We start from the raw sequence: 26,669 nt of genomic DNA, 5'->3' as shown, positions 1-26,669 counted from the left end.
GAAGAGTAAACATAAGCCAAGTTAACAAATTTGCTAATTATCTTTCAGTTTAGGATTAATGTAACAAATAAATACTGGATGCCTGCAACTTAAGTTTATCAGTCAATTCATATAAACCAACAAAGGTAAGTAGATTTTATCTGTTTTAACACTCCTGTTTGCAAATGAAGTATTTGTTGCCCTTATTTTTTATTTCTGAAATCTGATGTGTGTTTTACTTCTCAAGGCAATCTGTCTGCCTTTATATCCTTTTAAAATATTAGATATATCCCTTGAGAATTCTTAGAAAAGTAATGCTGAGGTTTAAAAGTAATGTAAGACACAAACCACTGGTATGAGAACAAAATGGTCCATATGGGCATAATTTACAATTAGCTGGCATTGTTTAACATCACTGATTAAATTATTAGTATAATTAGCTGCCATCTAGTGAGGATCCTTATTGGATGCTGAATAAACATGCACAATTTTTAATCCCTATAACATATGTTAAAAAGATAGTTTCTGCCTTTGAATAGTAAGGAGGAAGACTCCTCAGAGGTTAATTTGCCAAGTAACAGAACTGGGATTTGAACACTTGTCTATGTGGGGTAGGGAGTAAAGGGAGCAGGGGGTCTTCCTGCCACCCTTTCTTATGCTACAATCTTCCATGAGAGAATGTGCCTAACATTGGGATAGGCAAAAAGTTCGTTCAGGGGCATAAGTTCTTATAGTTCAGTTCAGTTGCTGAGTCATGTTGAACTCTTTGCACCCCATGGACTGCAGCACACCAGTCTTCCCTGTCCATCACCAACTCCCAGAGCTTGCTCAAACTCATGTCCATTGAGTCGGTGATGCCATCCAACCACCTCATCCTCTGTCATCCCCTTCTTCTCCTGCCGTTAATTTTTCCCAGCATCAGGGTCCAATGAGTGAATTCTTCGCATTAAGTGGCCAAAGTATTGGAGTTTCAGCTTCAGCATCTGTCCTTCCAATGAATATTTAGGATTGATTTCCTTTAGGATTGACTGGTTTGATCTCCTTGCAGTTCAGGGACCCTCAAGAGTCTCTCCAGCACCACAGTTCAAAAGCATCAATTCTTCAGTGCTCTGTTTTCCTTTTAGTCCAACTCTCACATCTATACATGACCACTGGAAAACCATAGCTTTGACTACATGGACCTTTGTCAGCAAAGTAATATCTCTGCTTTTTAATATGCTGTCTAGGTTGGTCATAGCTTTTCTTCCAAGGAGCAAGTGTCCTTTAATTTCATGGCTACAGTTTCCATCTGTAGTGATTTTGGAATCCAAGAAAATAAAATGTCTCACTGTTTTCATTGTTTCCCCATCTATTTGCCATGAAGCAATTGGACCAGAAGCCATGATCTTAGTTTTCTGAATGTTGAGTTTTAAGCCAACCTTTTCACTGTCCTCTTTCACTTTCATCACAAAGCTCTCTAGTTCCTCTTCACTTTCTGCCATAAGGGTGGTGTCATCTGCATATCTGAGGTTATTGTTATTTCTCCCAGCAATCTTGATTCCAACTTGTGCTTCATCCAGCCCAGCATTTCACATGATGTACTCTGCACATAAGTTAAATAAGAAGGATGACAATATGCTGCCTTGGCATACTCCTTTCCTGATTTGGAACCAATCTGTTGTTACATGTCCAGCTCTAACTGTTGCTTCTTGACCTGCATACAGATTTCACAGGAGGCAGGTCAGGTGGTCTGGTATTCCCATCGCTTGAAGAATTTTCCATGGTTTGTTGTGATCCACACAGTCAAAGGCCTTGGCAGTCAATAAAGTAGAAGTAGATGTTTTTCTGGAACCCTCTTGCTTTTTCGATGATCCAATGGATGTTGGCAATTTGATCTGGTTCCTCTGCCTTTTCTAAATCCAGCTTGAACATCTGGAAGTTCTCGGTTCCTGTATTGTTGAAGCCTGGCTTGGAGAATTTTGAGTATTCCTTTGCTCGTGTGTGAGATGAGAGCAAATGTGTGGTAGTTTGAACATCCTTTGGCATTGCCTATCTTTGGGATTGGAATGAAAACTGACCTTTTCCAGTCCTGTGGCCACTGCTGACTTTTCCAAGTTTGCCGGCATATTGCATGCAGCACTTTCACAGCATCATCTTTTAGGAACTGAAATAGCTCAACTGGAATTCCATCACCTCCACTAACTTTATTTGTAGTGATGCTTTCTAAGGCCCACTGGACTTCACATTCCAGGATGTCTGGCTCTAGGTTAGCAATCACACCATCATGGTTATGTGGGTCATGAAGATCTTTTTTATATAGTTCTGTGTATTCTTGCTGGAGAAGGCAATGGCACCCCACTCCAGTGTTCTTGCCTGGAGAACCCCAGGGACGGGGGAGCCTGGTGGGCTGCCATCTATGGGGTCGCACAGAGTCAGACACGACTGAAGTGACTTAGCAGCAGCAGTGTATTCTTGCCACCTCTTCTTCATAGCTTCTGCTTCTGTTAGGTCCATACCATTTCCATCCTTTATTGTGCCCATCTTTGCATGAAATGTTCCCTTGGTATCTGTAACTTTTTTGAAGAGCTCTCTAGTCTTTCCCATTCTATTGTTTTCCTCTATTTCTTTGCATTGATCACTGAGGAAGGCTTTCTTATCTCTCCTTGCTATTCTTTGGAACTCTGCATTCAGATAGGTATATCATTCTTTTTCTTCTTTGCCTTTAGCTTTTCTTCCTTTCTCAGCTATTTGTAAGGCCTCCTTAGACAACCATTTTGACTTTTTGCATTTCTTTTCCTTATGGAAAACCCCAAATGAAATTTTTGGCCAACCTTATGCTTTCCCTTTCTTCCAGACCACTAACTCATAATTATTTGGGGATCACAAGCAGACTCCAGGATCTGATAAAAATCTATGGACCCTCTCCCCCAGAAACACACACACACACACTTCTGGGAGAATAAGGCAAGGGATTTGTGTATATCCTGACCCAAAACCCAGGTTTAAAAACTTCTTTTCCAAATAGAGTTTCCAAATATCAACACTGCTGGTTTTTCACTCACTTACCTCCTTTACATTTCCCCATCTTCCTTGACATCTATGTAACTTTTCAAGGAATAACATAATGGAGCTGAGAAGGAGACATGTCCACATCCTAGAAAAGTCTTGCCACACCCACTTCTGCCTCTCCCCTACTCTCCCACATCTTTGCCATCTCAGTAAATACTCAGCTCAGGTGAAATGTCTTGGAATCCTCCTCTTGTCTTCACTTTTGTTCACCACTGGTCTAAGACAGCTTTATTGATGAATTGATTACTCCAAACCTTCCACATCACTGTGTACCCATTACGTCTTAGGCACCAGACTAGTAAACAAAACTATGTCCAGGCTCTCATCAGTGAACAAAATAAATACAGGCAGACCTCAGAGATACTGCAGCTTCAGTTCCAGACCACCACAACAAAGCAAATATCGCAACCTAGTGAGCCGCATGAATTTTCGGTTTCCCAGTACATATGTAAATACTGTATACACCATACGGTAACCTAAGTGTGCAACAGCATTATGTCTTAAAAATGTGAATACTTTAATTTATAAATACTTTATTACTTAAAAAAAAACTAACCATCTGAGCCTTTAGTAAGTTGTAATCTTTCTGCAATAGTAACATCAAAGGTCACTGATCACAGATCACATAAGAAATCTAATAATAGTGGAAAAGTCTGATATATGGAGATAATAATCAAAATATTACCCAGAAACACAAAGTAAGCAAATGCTATTGGAAAAATGGCACTATAGAAGGGCTGACACAAACCTTCATTTTGTAAAAAAAAAAAAAAATAGTATTTCTGTGAAGTCCAATAAAGCAAAGTAATTGTGTCTGAGGTCAGGGGCGGCGGCCGAGAGGAGCAACCCCATGTCCAAGGAGCGGCGGCTGCGCAGGCGCAAGAGGGCTGAGAGGAGCTACTCCACGTTCAAGGTCAGGAGGGGCTGCCGTGAGGAGATACCCCTCGTCCAAGGTAAGGAGCAGTGGCTGTGCTTTGCTGGTGCAGACGTGAAGAGATACCCCATGTCCAAGGTAAGAGAAACCCAAGTAAGATGGTAAGTGTTGTGAGAGGGCATCAGAGGGCAGACACACAGAAACCATAATCACAGAAAACTAGCCAATCTAATCACACGGACCACAGCCTTCTCTAACTCAATGAAATTAAGCCATGCCGTGTGGGGCCACCCAAGATGGACAGGTCATGGTGGAGAGGTCTGACAGAATGTGGTCCACTGGAGAAAGGAAAGGCAAACCACTTCAGTATTCTTGCCTTGAGAACCCCATGAACAGTATGAAAAGGCAAAAAGATAGGACACTGAAAGAGGAACTCCCCAGGTCGGTAGGTGCCCAATATGCTACTAGAGAACAGTGGAGAAATAACTCCAGAAAGAATGAAGGGATGGAGCCAAAGCAAAAACAACAACCAGTTGTGGATGTGACTGGTGATAGAAGCAAGGGCCGATGCTGTAAAGAGCAATATTGCATAGGAACCTGGAATGTTAGGTCCATGAATCAAGGCAAATTCGAAGTGGTCAAACAGGAGATAGCAAAAGTGAATGTCGACATTCTAAGAATCAGAGAACTAATATGGACTGGAATAGGTGAATTTAACTCAGATGACCATTATATCTACTACTGTGGGCAGGAATCCCTTAGAAGAAATGGAGTAGCCATTATGGTCAACAAAAGAGTCCGAAATGCAGTACTTGGATGCAATCTCAAAAACAACAGAATGATCTCTGTTCGTTTCCAAGGCAAACCATTCAATATCACAGTGATTCAAGCATATGCCCCAACCAGTAATGCTGAAGAAGCTGAAGTTGAACGGTTCTATGAAGACCTACAATACCTTTTAGAACTAACACCCAAAAAAGATGTTCTTTTCATTATAGGGGACTGGAATGCAAAAGTAGGAAGTCAAGAAACACCTGGAGTAACAGGCAAATTTGGCCTTGGAACACAGAATGAAGGAGGGCAAAGGCTAATAGAGTTTTGCCAAGAGAACTCACTTGTCATAGCAAACACCCTCTTCCAACAACACAAGAGAAGATTCTACACATGGACATTACCAGATGCTCAACACTGAAATCAGATTGATTATATTCTTTGCAGCCAAAGATGGAGAAGCTCTATACAGTCAGCAAAAACAAGACCAGGAGCTGACTGTGGCTCAGATCATGAACTCCTTATTGCCAAATTCAGACTTAAATTGAAGAAAGTAGGGAAAACCACTAGACCATTCAGGTATGACCTAAATCAAATCCCTTATGATTAAACAGTAGAAATGAGAAATAGATGTAAGGGACTAGACCTGACAGATAGAGTGCCTGATGAACTACAGACGGAGGTTCGTAACATTGTACAGGAGACAGGGATCACACCATCCCCATGGAAAAGAAATGCAAAAAAGCAAATGGTTGTCTGAGGAGGCCTTACAAATAGCTGTGAAAAGAAGAGAAGCAAAAAGCAAAGGAGAAAACAAAAGATATACCCATTTGAATGCAGAGTTCCAAAGAATAGCAAGGAGAGATAAAAAAGCCTTCCTCAGCGATCAATGCAAAGAAATAGAGGAAAACAATAGAATGGGAAAGACTAGAGAGCTCTTCAAGAAAATTAGAGTAACCAAGGGAATATTTTATGCAAAGATGGGCTTGATAAAGGACAGAAATGGTATGGACCTAACAAAAGCAGAAGATATTAAGAAGAGGTGGCAAGAATACACAGAAGAACTGTACAAAAAAGATCTTCAGGACCCAGATAATCACGATGGTGTGATCACTCACCTAGAGCCAGACATCCTGGAATGTGAAGTCAAGTGGGCCTTAGAACACATCAGTAAGAACAAAGCTAGTGGAGGTGATGGAATTCCAGTTGAGCTATTTCAAATCCTGAAAATGATGCTGTGAAAGTGCCGCACTCAATATGCCAGCAAATTTGGAAAACTCAGCAGTGGCCACAGGACTGGAAAAGGTCAGTTTTCATTCTAATCCCAAAGAAAGGCAATGCCAAAGAATGCTCAAACTACTGCACAATTGTACTCATCTAACATGCTAGTAAAGTAATGCTCAAAATTCTCCAAGCCAGGTTTCAGCAATATGTGAACTGTGAGAAATTTGTATGCAGGTCAGGAAGCAACAGTTAGAACTGGACATGGAACAACAGACTGGTTCCAAATAGGAAAAGGAGTACGTCAAGGCTGTATATTGTCACTCTGTTTATTTAACTTATATGCAGAGTACATCATGAGAAACGCTGGGCTGGAAGAAGCACAAGCTGGAATCAAGATTGCCAGGAGAAATATCAATAACCTCAGATATGCAGATGACACCACCCTTATGGCAGAAAGTGAAGAGGAACTAAGAAGCCTCTTGATGAAAGTGAAAGAGGAGAGTGAAAAAGTTGGCTTAAAGCTCAACATTCAGAAAACGAAGATCATGGCATCTGGTCCCATCACTTCATGGGAAATAGATGGGGAAACAATGGAAACAGTGTCAGATTTAAGTTTTTTGAGCTCCAAAATCACTGCAGATGGTGATTGCAGCCATGAAATTAAAAGACGCTTACTCCTTGGAAGGAAAGTTATGACCAATCTAGATAGCATATTGAAAAGCAGAGATATTACTTTGCCAACAAAGGTCCATCTAGTCAAGGCTATGGTTTTTCCAATGGTCATGTATGGATGTGAGATTTGGACTGTGAAGAAAGCTGAGCACCAAAGAATTGATGCTTTTGAACTGTGGTGTTGGAGAGACTTTTAAGAGTCCCTTGGACTACAAGGAGATCCAACCAGTCCATTCTAAAGGAGATCAGCCCTGGGATTTCTTTGGAAGGAATGATGCTAAAGCTGAAACTCCAGTACTTAGGCCACCTCATGCAAAGAGTTGACTCACTGGAAAAGACTCTGATGCTGGGAGGGATTGGGGGCAGGAGGAGAAGGGGACGACAGAGAATGAGATGGCTGGATGGCATCCCTGACTCGATGGACGTGAGTCTCAGTGAACTCCGGGAGATGGTGATGGACAGGGAGGCCTGGCGTGCTGCGATTCATGGGGTTGCAGAGTCCGACACGACTGAGTGAGTGAACTGATTTTATTAAACGATGCATGACCTTTACCTTTGTTGTCATGGGGCCTACATTCTAATGGGGGGAACAATATATTGGCACAATAAGGTAAACTACAGCACATCCTAAACAGCAGCTGGAAAAAGGAAATATATAGAAGTTATGGGAGTGGCAAGTGTCAACGTGGGCTGCAATGTGAAATAACTGGATGTCTGACTAAACACACGAAGGAGGAATCAAACCTGGGGAGATTTAGGGAATGCACATTTCATTTCTTGTTTATGGTCCTTCCTCCCCTCTAGAAGGTAGGCTCCCTAGAGTCAGGGATTCTCTGATAGTGTTCTCTGCTCTACCCCAAGTGCCTACGACAGTGCGCGTAGAGGTACTCAACAAACGCTAGTTAAACAAGGGAAGCAAAAGAAAGAGCTAAATTTACCTTTGGGCTGGCCAAAACTGAGGGTTTAGGGCCACAGTTCTAAATCTTCCTGAAAATCTCAATATCCTTAATTAAACAGCAAATTTAAAGCAAAGAAAAAAGAAACCGAGTCAAGTTGGGGTCACCTTTTAGAAGGGAAAGCTGAAAACTGACTATACATAAAAAACAATAATAATCTGAACTCCTACTTTTAAAAAGCTAAATAAGAAATGTGGGCTTTAAAAAAACTCCAGCATATCCAATACCAAAAAGGCTTTTAAAAGTAGAAAGGACCTTTGAATACAGGACTCCTAAATGCTGAATGGTCCATCAGTTAGGCTGTAGTTGAGGTACATGGAGACAGGGCAGGTAAGATAAAAGCCACCAAACTGGGAAGTGCCAGCCACGGTGCCATACCACCCTCACCCCCGACTGCATTCCCTGTTACAGCCCTGCATACGCAGATCACTGTGCTCTGATGCCCTTGGGTTTCAAGCTGACCAGTTCATTCATTTATCACTCAGTGCTGAAGCCTGAGGTGGTGAGCCTGAGGATACAGGTCGGGTCTCCATGGAAATCAAGAGACACGATGCAGTTATCTGGCCACAAGTCACACCTCTGACCTTAGCCAGTGATCCCACTTATGTTCATCCTCAGTTACACAAAGGGACAGAATATGGTCTGTGTGTGTCTGTGTTACAAGCCCAAGAAAGAGCAACTCAAAACACATGCTTCATGTTCAAGCTGATCCTGGAAGACGGACTGACCACCTGCAGCAGAATTACAGCATCAAACCAAGGCCCTGGATGCAAATTTCTCCATCAGCTTCTCCTAAAAACACTATTTAATTCTAGGAAAGAGTAAGTGCTGTCTGGATGGGACCCACAAATGGTTGGAGGGTCACAGGCAGGACATCTTCTCCCTCTGTCTTCTCCCCAGAATTAGCTCAATCTGGTAAAAAGTCAGGAATATGAGCTCCCTGGATTCCATGGCATGTGACTTTAGTGATGGTTGGTCTTACCACATGACAGGTAATACGAGCTTCAGAACCTTCTTTCCTCTCTGATTAACCAGCAATGTCAGAGTGAAGCTGAAATCACTTCATTGAAACAGTTCAACCTCTACAATACCGCGCATCATTAAATTTTCAAAGGAGTTCGTTGGGGAAGTTTTTTAATCCTTTAATAATTGAGTTGGGGGAAAGAGGCCAATGATGAAGAGTGTTTACCTGAGCTGATATTAACTAGGTTTGGCTACTAATGGCTTTCCAACAGTCCCACTGTGTCCATGTTGCCATTTGAAAGAGTACATTCCATTTGGCACTTGCCCTTTCTCCGTCAACAGGAAAACTGAAAAAACAATGCACATGAAGTGCTGCAATTTGTATTTCAGTTCTCCACCCAATTCTCCTTCCTAGCACCACTGAGCTCGCTTTAAACTGAGCCCTTACAACCAGTTGACAAGTAGAAAAATTCATCCCATGAATCTTTTGGCTGTCTGTGATATCACATAAGCCATCATTGATATATTCTCCACTGAACTTACTAACCACAGATGCAAAGCCTTTGGAAAATATTCAGCCTCCTTGATAGCACCAATTTTAGTTTGATTCCCTTCTAAGTTAAGAGGTCTGGCCCCTTATGACCCTGTCACCTTTTCTCTTCTAGGGTCACATAGGTTTCAACAGTCCTAAGGAAGGATTCCCACACACTAGTCTTAAAATTTCTTGTCAAAAACATTCCCGCTCACCTGTGCCACATATCAGGCAATGTGTGATCATGCTCCATAGCTCAGCAAGCTCTAGAGGTACAGTTGCTGAGGTCAGTGGGAAAATCTCAAAATGGTGAAATGATTTGCCCAGGCCCACCCAGACAAACAGGGGGCAAAGGAGGGACTACAGCTCCAGGATTCCAAAAACCCACTGTTATCTCCTAGGTCACTCTAGCCTCCAATCTGGGAAAGCTAACGTAGGAATCAACCATGTGAATAAGACTGTAAAACAGAATGAGAGTGAGTTAGGGGACCAGGCCACCGTGGTATGGTCAATAAGGAGGACAAGGTCCCCATCCAGGGCTCCCTTCTCTCTCCTGAGAATCACAAGAAGCAAAAGCCCTTCAGTGGGCAGGGGTGTGGACTGGTCTAGTTGCCAAGCACAACTGACTAATTGCTTTCCTGGGGAGACATACACTCCTGTCCTGGGGAATCAGACACCCTCTGTGCACCTGTAACCAAACAGAGATCTGCATGGATGAGGAGCAGAAACAAGGAGATGGTGGACAACTGAGATTTACACTAAGACAACTGCGATCTGAGGCAGGACTCGAGCTGGAGCCCCACTCCACCACCCCGCTGCTACCCCTTGGCCCCTGAACCAGGCTGACCTTGGAAAAGAAGCTATGCGGGAGGGGGCAGCGGCCACCTGATGAGATATCCTGAGAAGCCACGGGGAGCAAAGCCACCTTCTGCTGGCCTCTGTTCTGGGGTGATCAGTTCTGACCAATCCAGAGAGAAACGCACAAAAGGACAAAGGAAATGAATGGCTGGAAAAGACCAAAGCAGGGATTCAGCATGTGCTCTGGGTGTATCCCTGCCCCTGCCCCTGCCCCCTCGCTTCTCTTCTATCAGCTGAAGGCCCCTCTCTCTCCTGGATCCTCAACCTCCTCTTTTTCCTAGAGAAACTCACCTTAGCCATCATGTAGCCTCAAGATTACCCCATCTTCCCAAAAGAGTTGGCCATCACTCCCTCTACTTCTTCCTTTTCATTGTAAAACCCACTAAAATGCTGTCCTGTTCCCTCCAAGCTTCTGACAGAGCTACTCTTGATAAGCTTACCAATGGCTAACTGCCAGTTCCAAGAGCAAATAAGTGGCCCTCCTTTTAAAATTCCCCACCTCTGCTCGGTCCTCCAGAAGCCCACTCACCCTGGTGTTTTCTCCTGTATCCATGTCATTTCATCACAGCCTCTTCCAGGGCTCCTAGAATGCCAGTAGCCCCCCAGAGTTATACCCTGGGCCCCTTCTCACTCTGTGTAGTATCCCCTTGGGCACTTCTCATATTTATTTGATAACATATCCTAAAGCTGTTTGTCCAGGCTAATTTCTAGATCTTCTTTCGCAACTGTCTCCTGGACATCTCCACCTAAATGGTTCACATTTCCATTCACACGTCAAGAGCTAGTTAACATATCACCTCTTCCATGAAGCCTTTTCAACAATCCCAAGCAAGCCATTCATTGATTCATTTATCCACTTAACCAAAATATATTTGACTAACAGATATTATTTGTCAAGAACCATGTAAGATGCTGGAGATACAGGAGTTAAAAAATAAAACAAAAAGAAGGTCCCTGCCCTCATTACTGAGCTTATGGCTCAGTAATACAAACAATAGTAAACCAACAAATAAATATGTGTTTCAAATTATGATAGGTACTATAAAGATAATGAACAGTAATATAGAACCAAGGGATTTACATAAACTGGTGCTCAGTCTCACTGGCCATGCCTCTCATAAAACAAGTTTACTCTTCTCTCGAGTCTCTGTTAATTTATATCTCTAAGTAGTCTCTGCTAGATTGTTAATACATCAGTGCTTTGTTTTATTCACTTTTACATATCTGGCACATACAAGAATTTAATAAGTCTGTCTGATGATTAAAGGGATGAATGAGTAATTTAATTAATGAACCAACTGTTTATAAGATTCCATTTAATTCTAAATTTGAGAAATCCACATACAACTAGGTAAAGCACATTCCAATTGGTGGCATATTACCCGAAATCTCTAGTTTCATTACCCGCCAGTTTACAGAGATTAAAATCAGACGTACATTTCATCTCTATAAAATTGACTGGAACTATTTTTAAGAGAAACAAGTGTCAACAATGGTGAGAGAAATAATACAATCCAGGAATACTTAATTTCCTCAAAACCCAAGGTTCCATGATCCCTTCTTCGATCCAGCCAGGCCAAGTGATAAACAAGAGGGAGTGAACAGTTCTGGAAACCAGCCTCACATCGGGGCACAGTGGGCTCTTTCCTAGCTGAGACTGGGGCTTGTTTGAAAATACAACACAGTTCAGAAGAAAACTTGGAAAGGGTTATCCGAGGAATGGATGGACAGCTGCTGGCTGGTCCCAATGGAAGTATGTCTGGAAGGCTCCAGATCTGCTGGTTAACAGTTCTGCTGCCAAATGTGCAGACAGGCTCCCAGAACAAAAGTCACCAATAGCAAAGTCTGTGAGCTAGAGAGGAGGATAAGGGATGTGAGTCTCCCTCTGTGTCATTCTTCCCTTGTGGAAGAACAGGGATGCTAGCGGGTCAGTGGAGACCAGTGCAAATGGGATGGGATGGGAGAGGAGGGATGGGCAGGATGGCTTTGCTTTGGCAGAAGAGTTTGATAAATAGGAATGATGAGTGTACACTAGCAGCTTTCACATACACACAAACACACACACACACACAGGCATTCCCCAAATCCAAAAAGACTTCCTTTAGAACCACAGAATGTATAAACAGCTGACCGTCAGAAAGCTGCCGGAAAGCTCAAGTATCTAGCAGGTGGGGACTTGTTTTCCAAGAGCTGGTTCAATAGGACAAACTGAGAATTGTGATCTCACAGGGGTGTGAACACCAGAATTCAAGGAGCAGATGGTGTGATTTAGTGGAAAGGTCACTGAACCTGAAGTCAGAGGCTGTGGAGGGCATCCTAGCTTCTCTCTTTACCAACAGCATGACCCTGGGTAAGATCTTAACCTCACAGAACCTCAATTTCCTCATCTACAAAATGCAGGGTGGCAGGGGGAGCCTCTCCATATCTACCTTTTTAAATTGCTGTAAAGTCTGATAAAGGTAATATCTGTGAAGGTTATCTAAAAATTGAAAAATATACATTTTTCCCAACATATCCTTTTATGGCATTTTCTATGAGACAATCATTAATCTGCTTTATAAACATTAACCCAAAATGACCTTATGAGGTCAGTACAATTTTTCATTTCCATTTTATTGAATTATAATTGACATATAGCACTGAATATGCTATAAAGAACCTGCCTGCAGGAGATAAAAGACGAAGATTTAATCCCTGGGTGGGGAAGATCCCTTGGAGGAGGGCATGGAAACCCACTCCAGTATTCTTGCTTGGAGAATCCTATGGGCAGAGAAGCCTGGTGGGCCACAGTCCATAAGGTTGCAAAGAGTCAGACACGCCTGAAGTGACTTAGCACGCACACAGGCAGTGTATAAGTTTAAGGTGTACAACATAATGACCCGACTTAAACACATCAGAAAAAAATTACCACAATAAATGTGGTGAATATTCATCATCTCATATGGATACAAAATTTTTTAAAATAGGAAAAATAGTTTTCCTTGTGACAGAACTCTTAAGGTTTACTCTTAACAATGTTCATATATAACATATAGCAGTGTTTGTCTTATTTATTATATCATGCTTCATGTCTCTAGTGCTAATCTATCTTATAACTGTAAATTTGTGAGGCTGGTACTTATCCCCATTTTAAAGAGAGAAAACTTATCCCCACGCACAGAGAAAGCATGACCTCCATCCAAGGTAACACAGCTAGTGAGCAGCAGAGTAAGAATTTGGTCCCAGACACTCTGGCTCCAGAGTTTATGCTCTTAACCACGAGACTGTGTTGAGTTACTATACACAGCTCCTAAGAATATGCATTCTTTTACTCATATTAAAAAACCAACAATAATAATACCCAAGCATATATAGTTCTCCATATTTCACCAAGAGGTTTTCGAAGGTCATTATCTTTTTTAATTCTCACAACAACTCTATGAAGTTGTTATTATTCTATTCCTTTGTGTGGATGAGGAAATTGTGGCTTGGATATCACTCGACAGTGGGACATGTGTTCCAAATTATTTTTCCAGTAATGGAGAGAGCTGTGGAGTGCCCAAGCCATTCATATTCACCTGTCCAATCCTCTCCCATCTATGGACATGGACTTCTAAAATCGAAGATCCCAACCAATAACAGAACAAAAAGAAAATAAAATCCAGAAGAAAAGGAGTGGGTGTGGAATCACGGCTGGCCTCACATACAAACAGGAAAGCGTCTGACAAAGTGATACTTGCATTCTGCCCAAAATTATCTACTGATCCCATTCTAGGGCCTAAAATTCTACCATAAGATAGTTATTCCTTTGAGAGAACACCCTCCCAGTTAAAAAGTACCTTTGGAAGGTACACATTATCATGTATATCCCAATGTGATATTTCATAATATCCTCTCCATTTTGACAGCTAGTGGAGAGTAGGCTCTAACCTGTATACAGCATAATTTGGAAATTAAAAGGTCATAAGATGGGTTCAGAGTATAAGATAAGCAAGAATGCAAGGCTGAGCTGAAAGTTGAGATCCTGAAAATGGGGTTGGAAAACCAGTGCTGTGGTTGAACTGGGGGCTTCCAGTTACACAGATCCCCAGGGGAAAGGCAGGTGCAGAGACCAAGCACACTCAGCCAAACTCGTGCAGGGAAGGGTCTCCTGGGATGCTCTTCCCCTTTAGATTTCCAAAGTCTACTTCATGGCACCACCGAGGAGGCGCTACCACGACATTATCCCAGTAAGGGTAGCAGGCTGTCACCACGCAAGCACAGGGAATACGGGCACAACAGGAATCCCTGCTACAACGTGAGGAGGGGCAGGGGAGAAGAGGTGGGGGAGCCAGCAGCATGGGAGGAAACTCTCGACGGTTATGTTAAAAAGGATTTGTTCCACTGTCAAAACCAGAAAGCTCTCCCCAAGAGCCAGCTTTAGGGAAGGAAGCCTGAAATGACAGAGAGGGGAAGAATTATTAGGGAGGCCTTTTGGAAAGGGGGTTGAAATGAAGAAGGGAGCAAGCTGCAAGCAAAAGGCAGGTGCGGCTGTACAAGTCCACCTCTGAACAGTGGCAGCCGGCAAGGCCTGGGTGTCAACAGAAACTGGGCTCTAGTGCCTCTGTTGGGTCCCGATCAAAAGAGACCCCAAAGCCACCCGACTCCCTCGGGCAAGGACAATCCTCTAAGTTTCGCCTATTCCTGGTTCTCCCCAGCAACTGGGAGAGGGCCCCATGACTACCAAGCTCCCCCAAACTGTACGAGCCACACCTTGACCACTCACCTGCCCATTCCCCTTTCTGGGCCCCATCCTATCTGCAAGGACATCAACCTCCTCTCCACCCAGGAGCTGGGGGCCCCCAGCCAAGCTGGCATCAGCTTCCACTCAGGTTCAGTCCTCAAACAAAGACATATTTGGACCCTCCTGCAGAGACAGGGGGAACCGCTTCTGAGCCCAGAGGGAGCTGGCCTTAATCTGCTGCACAGTGAATGACAGCAATGTTAAGAAGGAAAATATGGTTTGGGGGGATAGTCCCCAGGAGCCCAACATTTTGGTATTTAAAGGAACTTTAATGAGCTTAAGAGGCTAATCTGGAGTTCAGGAGGGGGTGTTTTGTTTTGTTTTGTTTTGAAAAATCCTTTTAAAGGTTCCTGAGGCTGGAGAGGGAGGAGGCAAAAGCATTGTGAGTGAAGGAGTGGCTATGGTATAACTGAAAGGGATGATGGGAGGAGGCTGCTCTAAAGACCCCTTCTCACTGCAGCAGCAGTACTCGGAAGATACAAGATGGTTCTTTCCAGGTGGAGAAGTGTGACAACCCGAGAAGTAGCCAAAAAAATTGAGCGTGAGTACACGCTATCAGAATGCTAGCCAGGCTTCTCACCAAATGACTCCTTGTCCTGGTTTACTGGTAACAACATCAGACTCAGGCACATCTCTGACCCACCGAAAAACATAACGCAGCATCCATGAAAGTGCCAGGCACACTCAGAAAGATGTTCAGGGGCCCCTAACTGGTCACCCAGACAGTGTGGTCATGAGATCACGCAAATCTGGGCATAACGTCCCTCACCAGCTGTTGCAGCTGAATTCTGCTCCATAACTGGATGGACCGTTCGTTATTTTGTGCGTCTAAAAGACAAAGTTGTTTCCTCCAAGTGAGAAAAATTAAAAGAGGATTCCTAGGTGGCACCAGTGGTAAAGAACCTGCCTGCCAATGCAGGAGATACAAGAGACGTGGGTTTGATCCCTGGGTCAGGAAGATCCCCTGGAGGAGGACAAGGCAACCCAGTCCAGTATTGTGGTCTTGAGAATCCCATGGACAGAGGCACCTGGCAGGCTACAATCCATAGGGTCACAAAGAATCAGACATGACTGACACGACTTAGCACATATACACGCAACAGTCCATAAGGATAAGGTTGGCCTGGCAGAAAAATGAGGCCATGATGAGAAGATATTTAAGAGTTCTCACGTGCCTTCAAGAGTCAAGTTAGTAGAATTCCACAGGACACAGGGGAGTGAAGGGGAGGCAGAATGGGATGCAGCTAGATGTGAAGTCAGATATAGCACATGGTCCATTCCACGTGCTATTCCATGTGCTGAATGTCAAAAGTATTTTTTTTTTTTAATATTAAGACTTTAACTGGCCCATCAGAAAATGTTTCCAACCCACAGTGGCCAGATATCTAGCCAGGGCTTGTCCATTATAGGGTAATGATGATAAAACACAAATCTAACAGGGTGGAAAGCCACTGGAGGCCTAAAGAGTCAGAAAAGCCAGACATATTTACTGTTATCCAAAAATAGGATCCCGCAACTGGAATCTTGAAAGGCTAGAAGAGACCAAACTCTTTCATGTGACTTTAGTTAAGGACTAGGAAAGGCACAGTCCACTTTGTATTTTTAGTTGTTATGACATTATGGTGCAATAATGGGGAATCTGGCAAGGGCTTCATTAAATTCTAGCTAATCCGAGCATGGCAGCCAGGTGACAAGCCCTACAGATAATCTGGTTGCCTTGTTCACCACTGAAAAGTATAGCATGGAAGTAGTTTTTTTAAATCCTCTTTTAACTACCCAGATGGGGCTATTTGCGATGGGACCATGTATACCCAGAAGGTAGGAAACCAACGCTGAGCCCCAGTTTTATTCTTCCGATAACGTCTTCACTAATACTTCAGTGTTTCTGCTGCATTCCAATTGCATCTGCTGTCTAATGCCAAAAGAAACTTAATCCCTATCCTAAGTCTCATTTTATTTATTTTCAGTAGTGTGAAAACAAACATGCAGTAAGATTACAGTGTTTACACCTCCTTTTTAGCTGATATAGCTCTAATCCTCCTGCTAATTAATGCCAGGGCCACAGCAATTTTATTAATTTCAACTTGGTTAAAAATATAGAGACAGATAATTGTGCTTGACTAAAATAACAATTTGACATTTGGAAGGTGTTCACTTCATTTCAGCAAGACAGTTGGCTAGGTTTCATTTAATATATGACAAAGAGACACAACGCTGCAGCTGACATTGGTTAAAGATAACACGACTAATTCTAATTGTGATGAATTGGCTAAACTGTCCCACATCGCACTAGTCGTGGAGGAGATGAAGGGGGAAACTGTAAATTACAAGGCACACCAAGCTTCTCTGTCAGTTTCAGAAACAAGCACCAAGGGGAAAGGGCCTCTTTCCTCCACTACCTTTCTACATTTGGCTCCTAAAATTACCAACTTTCCCAAATGGAATCTGAAAAGACTGCAAGCAATACTGTTCTATAATTGCTAAGAAACTTTCAGAAAAACATATAGGGCATTCATTCCCTAGGGGGAAGCCTCAGGTTATGCTGGAAATAGGACAGGACTATCCCATACAGGAAACTTTCTGCTTCTTTTGGGGGTGGGGGAGGCACTCACCACCCCACACAGTCCCTAATCTTCCTTATCCCACCCTACAAGTGGCTCACCAAGAACTCTCATCTGAAGAGGCGGGCATGTTAGAAAGATGTTAAAAAAAAAAAAAAATTCAAAGCATTTAAGTACTGCTAAGATTTCATAGTTAACTCAAATTATTTTTAACTCTTTCTACTGTGGCTGTGATTGTACTTTACCCCCCATAGTCCATTTCCCAGTACTGTACAATATACTTAACAATCAACTTAATATGGATTATTTCGAACTTGATATAACACAATGACATCTTGTATACGAATTTACCCCAAGATGCTTTAATAAATTCCTAGGAATATAATGAGTATTTTAAATTCTTGTCTATTTTCTCACTTCTGAACATTAGAACCCAAATCATTTCTTTGACCATAAAAAATAATCAGCTGATAATTTAATGAAGGGAATTGTTCTCATTAGAGAAACAGTAGCTACTCATTCACTTCAAAAAATCCTCCCAGAAATAAAAGCAACAATGAAGAGAGCTCTCTAAAATTAGTAACAGGATTTTGGGTCACAAAAGTTATAAACAAGAAAAATGAAACTAAAAAGCAACACAAACAATGAATTATCAGAAGAGCTCTTGTCACGGAAATCTGAATGGCAAAAGCAGCTCCTTAGCTGGGTGGATGACAAAATCCCAGAATTCTATAGTATGCAAAACTGAGTTGAATAAATAACTTTTTTTAATGTGCTCAATTTACGTTAAGGATAAAAAGAATCCCACAAGCCTACTCTGAAAGGAAATGTTCATATCTAATCCCCAGAATACTATTAATATCTACTCCTACTCTCTAATTTTATTTCAACATTTGAAGTCTGAGATTCAGAAAATCCTACCTAGGGACCAATTCATATAAAAAGAGAAAACACCTCTGAACAAAGACTGTTTCCAATCACCCTTTAAATAAAAAAAGAGATAAGTCAGCTTGCACAAACACAGTCGCAGCCCATGGACAATGCTTATCCCGAGCTAAGAGCCCCCTGCAATTTAATGCACACGTCAATTTAATACCTAGCTGTGTTTGATTTTTATATTCCTAAATTTTACCATGCCAGGCATGGGGCCAACAGAAGATAAAGTAAAAATCTAACAACTGCCTCTGTAATTTCATCTGCAGGCTCCTTTTATGAGGAACTGATACCCAATTTTAATCTCCAAGTAATGTCACAGTAATAAAACCAAACTAACTCTCCTCCCTACACACCTCCTACACTACCTTGATAAAATCCAATATTAGTCCATTACTGATCCTAATAGAGATCATTACCTCAGCCATTTTCTCCGTGGGGCTGCCAATCAGCAAGTCAAAAGAAAGATACAGAGAAAGTTCTAATGAGGGATATGCACTTCACTTCATTGGAGTCCCTTTCTTCAGAAAAGTTGGTCTGCTCCAAAAGAAGGGGGGAAAACATGGACTGACCCTCTGAGAGAAGGTTTCCCAAGACCTGCGATTTGCTGACATGTGGGGAGTTATGATGCTGTAAGAGGAGCCCTGATGACAGCGATACTATCCCACATTGCTCCTAGGATGTCCAGAACAATCTAAGGGATGATGATAAACTTCATATGTGAGGGGAGAGGGCCCTGCCTGACACACAGAGCTGCCAGGCACATGAAAGAAACAATATAAATTTGATTTAAATGTGGGATCTCCTCCAGAAGGCTTAATTATCTATTGTATCACCACATTCCTGTTAATCAGCAGCCTCTCCTGTCTCCAACTTAAGTCCAGCTACAGTATTTGTCTGGAAGACATTCAAGGAAAACTCCAAACTAACCAGATCCTAGAGGACTCAGTTAAATGGGAAACAATAGTTATACAAGCAGAAGTTTCCCCAAGCTGAAAAACACTTTGGTTATTTGCTAACTTTCAAGAACTGTCAAAGACAGTTGAGTTCAATGTTTAAGCGTCCACACCTATAGCACCTGAGTTTTACATGACATGATGCTCCTTCAGCAATTCTGTGCGTGTATCATCCCACTGAACTAGCTATTTTTCTTCGATGGCATGTCATGAACAATATAGGTCACCTCCAGTTCTTAATTTCTGGATATTCATACATCAGTTTTCTACACTCCAACTTTAAATGCTTATTTGTTTTGGATGCTGAGAAGATAAATTATTCCTAAGAGTGTCATAACGTATGAGACAAATATTTAACAAAATGCCCTGAAGTCCTCAAATGGATGGTTGTACGTCTAAAATGCCACTGTCGATTCAGTTTTTAAAAATTAGACAAATGTGGTGTTTGACATCAAGAAGATGTAACAACTAGTTGATAGAGTAGAATTTTCACATTTTAACTGGCTGTCTGACACCATGAACAGGCAGTTCATAATTCAAATGCAAAAGTGCCCAACAGTCAGAAATGTACATACAAATGGCTGACATAAATATGATAAGGCCACTGTGTTAATATGTTTATGAACTCCACTGAAGACTGCACATTAGCTATATGGTTTTTTTTTTAATGTGTAAAAATAGCATTTGAACTTCATTTATTCTGAATGTTCATTTCTATGAATTGTTCCATAATTCACCACTGGTGTTATCCTATAGCTTTAACTTCTATCTTAATTTCCTCTCCATTCGCCTTGGCTGGGCCTCAAATTTTTAAAAAGATCCGAAGGAAAAAGGCAAAAACTATCTTTATAAATGCATTCGTGAAAGAGGAAATGTGCTCTCTGTTTTATGACTATTATCTAACATTAAATTGCATCCCCCAGAGGATAAATTTCTTCCAGACAACTGCTATTCAATACTTAGTCCTATGGTCTAAGTAGAGGTTTACAATAAATACTCAATAGCTAGGATAATATAGGCTATAAGCCTCCTGAAGGCAGGCTTTGAGATATTTTCTCAATATTTTCCCATCACCAAGTCTACTTCCTTGCCTGTAGAAGCTCAAAGAGCTTGCTGAATAAAGGAAAATGTCTTGAGCCTAATTTTAAAACAAACAAACAACCCCCCACCCTTCCCGTTTTACAGCAACTACCATGAAGGCTAATGCTATTAAGATTATCACATATACTACATCCCGGTTTGGTTGAAAGAAGAATGGGATGTGGATGGAAGGCAGTGGAGAAAAACCGTAATAAAATTCAAAGACAATGGCGGCGCTGGGCACACACAAGTGCTGATCGTGAGCAAAAGAGATAAGCAACTCCATTTTGGATATCCGTGTTAAAAGCAAAATTAAAAACCCTCATGGTAACATCAACACCTCTCTGAACAATGTAGCTCACACTATTCTGTAAAATCTTCTTGGTTCTGGCCAACAGCTGGCAAGTTGATCCCTGCAATTTTCCCTTTGCAGAAATAGCTTTGTGCAGGGAGAACTGACCCTAGTGGGCTAATAAGCCCCAAACCGCCGCCAAACCTGGGAGGCTGCAGTGGAGGGACATTGCTGTGTTAAGTACTTTACAACAACTGTTTCTTCTCCTCTTGACACAGCCTGACTTCCTTAAAGAAGATTTGACTGGCCAGACAGCTGTGTTGACCTGTAAGCCTTCTTTGATTCGTGATTTTTTTTTCACAAACAGAATAGAAATTCACCACCCAAATCCTTTCCTAAGCTCCCATACTTTTGAATTTGCTGGTGTTGTGCCTGAAGGATGTGGACATTTCAGTAATCTATAAGCACAAAGATAAAGATTGGGTCTACGCAATCCCAAAACTTTCAGATGGCAACAGTGGGGGGAAAAGTGAGCAGAAGCTTTATCCAAAGGTGGTACTTTAAGTTGTGTGTGCAAAATTTGCTTTTTTACCTAAAAATCGCACTTTTCACTCAGACACTAGGGCAATGAACAATCAAGAACAGATACAGGCACATCTTTTTTTAAAATGTACAACTATACCCAATGTTACCACTTTGGGTAATGGTGATGCACTTCTCTCCTTATTTCTGTATTGCTCAACTCATTCAAAATCAGACCTCTATTTTTTGTGTGCTGAAAAATGTAGTTATCTTTTCAAAACAAAGCAAAATGTCCAGTACTCTATCCACATGGGGGTAAAATGCAGGAATACTGTATCAAAGGAGTGTGAGTAGCAGAAAGAATTTCTGTGTGTGGTCACTGGATCTGATGACTTTGTCAGTTTGCAGTAAACCTCAGAGGCCAGGCAAAAAAAGAAGCTATTTCTGTTCTCTCTCTGAGCTTTTCTGTGTTATACTGAGATTTTCCCCGCACACCTCATTTCATGGTGTGTTTTTAATAACATCATAGGAACTGTTTTTCATGAACACTAAACCTCCCCTGATTTTCTCATATACTGCTCTCCCTTTGATTCACCAGTGACAAATGCAGAATTTTCCTGCGCACGTGCCCCCAGGGCGCTCCGTCACTTACACCAGCCCAGAGTACAAAAACAGAGGCCTCCATTTCAGCCATTTTTCTTTGCTTCAATACCCTCCACGTCTCTGTGAAGTCAGTGTCCACATTATTTAGCCATTTTTGACCCGGAAAAGCAGTGTCTCCCCAGCCCACCCTCTGCTTAGCTTTACTAAGCAACTCCACGGCGGGCCTGGCCGGAACCAGCAAATCCTTCAAACTCCCATTCCCCAGTGTCATCCAGGCTTTAGACATTATGAAGGTCTAGAATTTAAATAGTCCACTTCCCTAAATACCTGGTTCCTAACTCTCCTCATCACACACCAGAACGTTCATGTCGACCGGCCAAGACCGGTCCACGTCGAACCTGCCGAGCGGCAGAAACGCACCCCCAGACAGGAATTAGGGAGGTGGCAGAGGATGGAAGACGTGGTCTGGCTGCCAGTGTGGCCCGAGGGTTTTGGAAAAAACGGTGTAAGGGGTAGGGAGAATACAGGGAGCGAAAAAGCCAGCGGGGTGTGCGTTGCCTCCGAGTTCAAAGGAGCAACAGCGCTGTGCCTGAAGCTCAATCTGTTGGGGACCCCAGGGGACAAAGTCAAGGAAGGAAGGAGCACAGGGCATCCAAGCTGTGGGATTGAGACTGCCTCAGCTCTGCGCATAAGCGTTTGGGTGGCACAGACAGGTGGGTAAGGTGGAGAGGGAACTGGAGAGCAGAGGTGGGCCACTGGCAGCTCCGCCCCCCCTCCCCCGCCCCCAGGGCACCCCAGTGAAGCGGGGAAGGGAGAAACAAGGTCGATGGGATGGGATAGGAGTGTCCACAATGGAGTGTCCTCGGGGGAATGGCCAGGTCCAGAAAACTGGACGAGCAGACCATAGAGAAAGCCATCCCTTGGCGCTTCTGTCGTGCCCCAGCCGCTACGGCGCCCGTAGGCGCAGTCCTCCGCTGCCCCGGGGAGCTTACAGGATGGAAGAGAATGGGCACTTGCGTATCTGAGCACGCGGGTGTATCTTGCACCTTCCAGAAGCAGATGAGGGGTAAAGAAGGACAGGGTCTCCCGCGCTCGCTGATGCGGTGTGGGGGAGGCGATCCGAGGCGCGGGCACTTACTTCTCGTAGTCATACTTGCAGTAGAGCTTCTTGTCCCGGTAGAAGCAGGTGGTCTCCAGGGGCTCTTTGCAGGAGGCACACTGCACGCACTGCTCATGCCAGAAGCTGTCGTTGAGCCGCAGCAGAAACCTATCCGAGATGACCCGTTGACAGCCCTCGCAGACAGACTTCGGGCTCACCGCTCTGCCTACAGCAGCAACAGACGTCCACCGATGAGCCGCGCTGGCCCAGCACCCCACCAAACCCAGCCGGACCCTCTACAGATCCATCACTCCACACTCACGGATTACCCCCGCGGGCCCCACCCTGGAAAGCCCCCTGCTAAACATCCAAGCCGAGATTTGGAGAGCACAACAAAATCAAACCAAATAGCGTTTCTCATAAACAGGGACTATTTGGGAAGGTTTTAAATTCTACCAGGGGAGGGGGGAGAAATCAATAAGTTGCCTTTAATTATCAAACCTATCCAGGTATGCACAATCCTGCACACCTCATGTAAAAATCAGCCTACAAATAAATTTGTGCTCCCAGGTTAATCAGCTAGTCATCAAATAATTCACTATGCTTGTCTCCATTGTCTATGATTAAAACTATGAGTGTGTAAAAATAATTCTTTTCTGTTGTTTGGTTTTATCCTTTGCTAAAATGCAATTTTGTTCTATTTATTTGGAGGAAAACTTTATACATTTTCTTTGCTTCCTAAAAAGTCCCATGCCTGCAAGAAAATACCATTCCCGCCCTAGGCAAACGGTATTGTTCAAACCAATGAGCCCCAAACTGCTGGATGGCCCGCAAATTGCAGATGGGTGTTTGTTTTTTTTTTTTCATAATTAAGAAACATCAAAACGGAGAAAAGGGGGGGGGGGGGTGGGGGGAGTAAAGAATCAGGACTCCAATACACTGCAGTGTCCGGCCAGTGTTCCTGGAATCAGGCGACCTTAGCAGCCACGAAAGAGGGCTAAACCGAACCCAAACCGACTCAGAGGGAAAAAGACTCTTCTCAATCCTAACCTTTGCACTTGCGTCCGTTTCGTTCCTTTAGTTTTCGGGTGTGGGTTGGGAGGGTTTGTTTTGTTTTTGTTTTTAGGGTTGTGGGATGCTCGGCCACCTCTGTCACTTTGTCGGCACGTTTTATTTAGAGAAGGCTTTGTTCCCCGGTAACATACTTTGGCGAGGGATGTCCCAAAGGGCCTGACGCTTCCCGGTTTCCCTGCTACACTTGGCCCCTTTCCCCTTAGGAGACACGGCTATCGGCTCAGGAGCGGGCCCAGTCACCTTGGGATTCAGGCAGGCAGTGCTAGAGGTAGCGAGCTCTTTAAAACGTTTCCTATTTTTTTCTGCCCTGTCTCGGCGTCTAGGGCCGCGACCCAGGGCGCAGAGAGCGGACCTGAGGCGGACAGGGCGCACCGGACTCGCCGCGATGCCCGCTGAATGCTAGCCCTGACCCTCCGGGTCAGCTCTGACTCTCTGGCTCTTCCGAGGCTGTATGGAGTCGGGAAGTTTCTGAAGAGGCGGTCGAAAGAGGGGAACGCGGTGCACGCGATTTCGTTTCATCTGGGGAGTTGGGGGGCGGGGTGGGGGGAGGATATCCTCTCTCAGTCCGGTTTCCCCAGCCGAAATGTCTCATCCTCCGCCTACACTCCGCTCTAGCTGTTCCGAGTTAGGAAAAGGGGCAAGAAGTTTAAATGACAAAACGAAACCCCGCTCCCCCACTAAAAAAAATTAAAATACCCTTCACCAAACTTGAAAAGCATCGAGGGCGGCAAGGTGGGAGTGAGAATCCCTGGCTTCGGTTCGGTTTGACCCGCGTATGGGTTGAGGCCCTGGGTTCGCCGCTCCTCCGTAGTCACTGCGAAGGGACTGGGGAGACCCAAGAGGCAGCGGGACCCGCGAGACGAGAGATCCGGCACCAGTTAATTAAAGCCGAGGCTAGGGCCCCGCCGCGCGGGCTAATCCCCGCGATGCGCTGCCCACCCGCCCGGAAAAGCCTCTTGGCGGTGCTCGAGGCTGAGACTGGGGCTGGAGTTGGAGGCAAGAAGCCGTCTCGAACTTCGGTGCTTCGGACCTCGGGTTTGTGTGCTCATCCCTAAGTCTCCGAAAACAGGGCGGCATTTATGAGATGTCGATCAGCTCTGTGATTAAAAATCCATCCTTGGGTATTTTTAATCACTTGCCATTCAAATGCCCGCGAGCAAGCTCGCCCGCCCCTCGCGGATCTGGGGAGTTCGGTGCCTGGCGCAAGAGGCCTGGGGCGGCTGGTCGGTTTAGGGTGGGAAGGACCCACAGGTTCTGACAGATAGGGAGTAAGCTCAACTGAGTGTACGAAGCGGGGCGCTAGCTCCCCTACTGCTGTGTCCCAGCGAGCTGGACGCCAGAGCTGGGGCGTGGAGGAAAGACTGTGCGCCCGAGGCGCACGGCCTGAACACTCACCCAGCAGCGAGGAGAAGGAGGCCGACGTTTCGATGGCGCTTTGGAAGTTCTCCTCCATCTTCAGGCCGTCCAGCATGTTCGGACCGCGCGGGGAGGACCTGTAGACGAGAGGAAACGACGCTTTGGGCGTCTGAGCCCTTCAGGACGCGGCACACGCAAGCCGCCGCACTCCTGGGAAAGGACGGAGGGAGTGTCCAGGGTGACCAGAACGAGCTGCGAGGGTAAAATTCAGCCAAGAGAAATGTGGGCTAGGAAAAGAGAAAGCAGTCACAGCGAACTGCTCGGACTGATCTGATTTCATTCGAAGCCAACGCGTTAAGTACTTAGGCCTCCGCCCCCCAACTGCGTTTCTCCTGCCCCTGTCCCCCACCCCCTCACCAGGTCCCCAGCCCCAGGTTTCCCCACCCCGAGTTCGACTCCGCCCCAACCTATACCAGTCAGAGCCCTAGGGATGCCTCGGCGGGAACCCAGCTACTAGTGTAAGAGATAAAGGAGTGGGTTGTTTCCCTCGCGGGGCCGAGCCCAGGCACGCGGAACTATGAGGTCTACAGTCCGCGCCCAGACCGGCAGCGTTGCGTCCCTCACCTGCCCCAGCCGAGAAGGGGCAGAGCAAGCGATCCGGAGAGCGTCCCGCCAGCTCCCAGACTCGGGGCGCTGGGATCTGCCAGGAGCGTGCGGGGCGCGCAGGGAGGTCCGCCCGCCGGTCGGCCGGTGCAGGGAACGTCTGCAGGAGCGAAGAAGTCGCCTCGGGGAGGAGCGCGGCTGGCCCTGCTCACACTTGGATGCATTTCAAATCAACTTTCAGAAACACGCCCGCCCGAGCTGGAGCCTAGGAACAGGCAGCCTTCCTTACCTGATGGGTGAACTCGCTCCCCGTGGCAGGAGCCAAAAGAAGTTGCCGAGCGCTGCGGGAAGCTTCGGCAGGGGGAGGCGCAGGCCCTCGAGGCTGCAGCCGGAGCGGCCGCCCCCGGCTCCGGCGCGCCCGGGAGGGAGCCGAAGCGAGCGCCGGCCCCTGGCTCCGCTCCTCGGCGCGCCCGGGCCGGGCCGGGACGTGGCCGCGGGCGGCCGGCCTTGTTGGGACGTCCTGCCCGCTCGCGTCCTCCTCGGGAGGAGAGGAGGGCCCGATGCTTCTCCCAGTCTAGAGCGAAGGCGGAGGCCCAGGGTCCTGGGTGCGAGTCGGGCCCTGCTTGGCTGGGGCGGATCCGGCCGCTTCTGACAGGGACCGCGGCGCTGCGTGCGCGGCGGAGGGAAGGGGGTGGGGTGCGCAGGGAGGGGGCTGGGAGCGCGTCCCGTGGAGGGCCAGCGGTAGTCCCTTCCCAGCCCCGCGGCGCAGCCCAGCCTCGCGGCCACCGCCGGTGAGCTTCTCGGCCGATGCTATCCTCCCGGGCACGCAAAGTTTCCTCCTCTCCACGTGTACTGCTACCTCTGGACGCGCTGACGCCGCCGCCGCCCGCGGCTCCGCGCCCCCGCCGTGTTTTCGCTGAGATCTCGCCGCCACCTGGACCGCGGCGCCCG

The 26,669-nt window shown here is 45.2% G+C and overlaps 1 protein-coding gene across 3 annotated transcripts in view; it reads right to left on the bottom strand.

Annotated features, from left to right (window-relative positions):
• Positions 1-26,397, bottom strand: part of LMX1A (LIM homeobox transcription factor 1 alpha) — a 174,514-nt gene extending 148,117 nt beyond the window's left edge. For 2 of the 3 annotated variants that reach the window (XM_044944100.2, XM_044944099.2), the window contains exons 1-3: positions 26,008-26,397; positions 25,155-25,252; positions 22,725-22,911 (exon numbers count right to left, since the gene is read on the bottom strand). In XM_044944100.2, the coding sequence (XP_044800035.1) occupies positions 22,725-22,911; positions 25,155-25,230 (263 nt within the window). In that variant the 5' untranslated portion in view covers positions 25,231-25,252; positions 26,008-26,397. The remainder of the gene's footprint in view (positions 1-22,724; positions 22,912-25,154; positions 25,253-26,007) is intronic. The other variant, XM_025287445.3, reaches the window with a different exon arrangement.
• Between the last annotated feature and the right edge of the window lie 272 nt (positions 26,398-26,669).

The sequence above is a fragment of the Bubalus bubalis genome, chromosome 6 (assembly GCF_019923935.1).
Source record: "Bubalus bubalis isolate 160015118507 breed Murrah chromosome 6, NDDB_SH_1, whole genome shotgun sequence".
NCBI lineage: Eukaryota > Metazoa > Chordata > Mammalia > Artiodactyla > Bovidae > Bubalus > Bubalus bubalis.
This window is presented reverse-complemented; position numbering and strand designations above follow the sequence as displayed.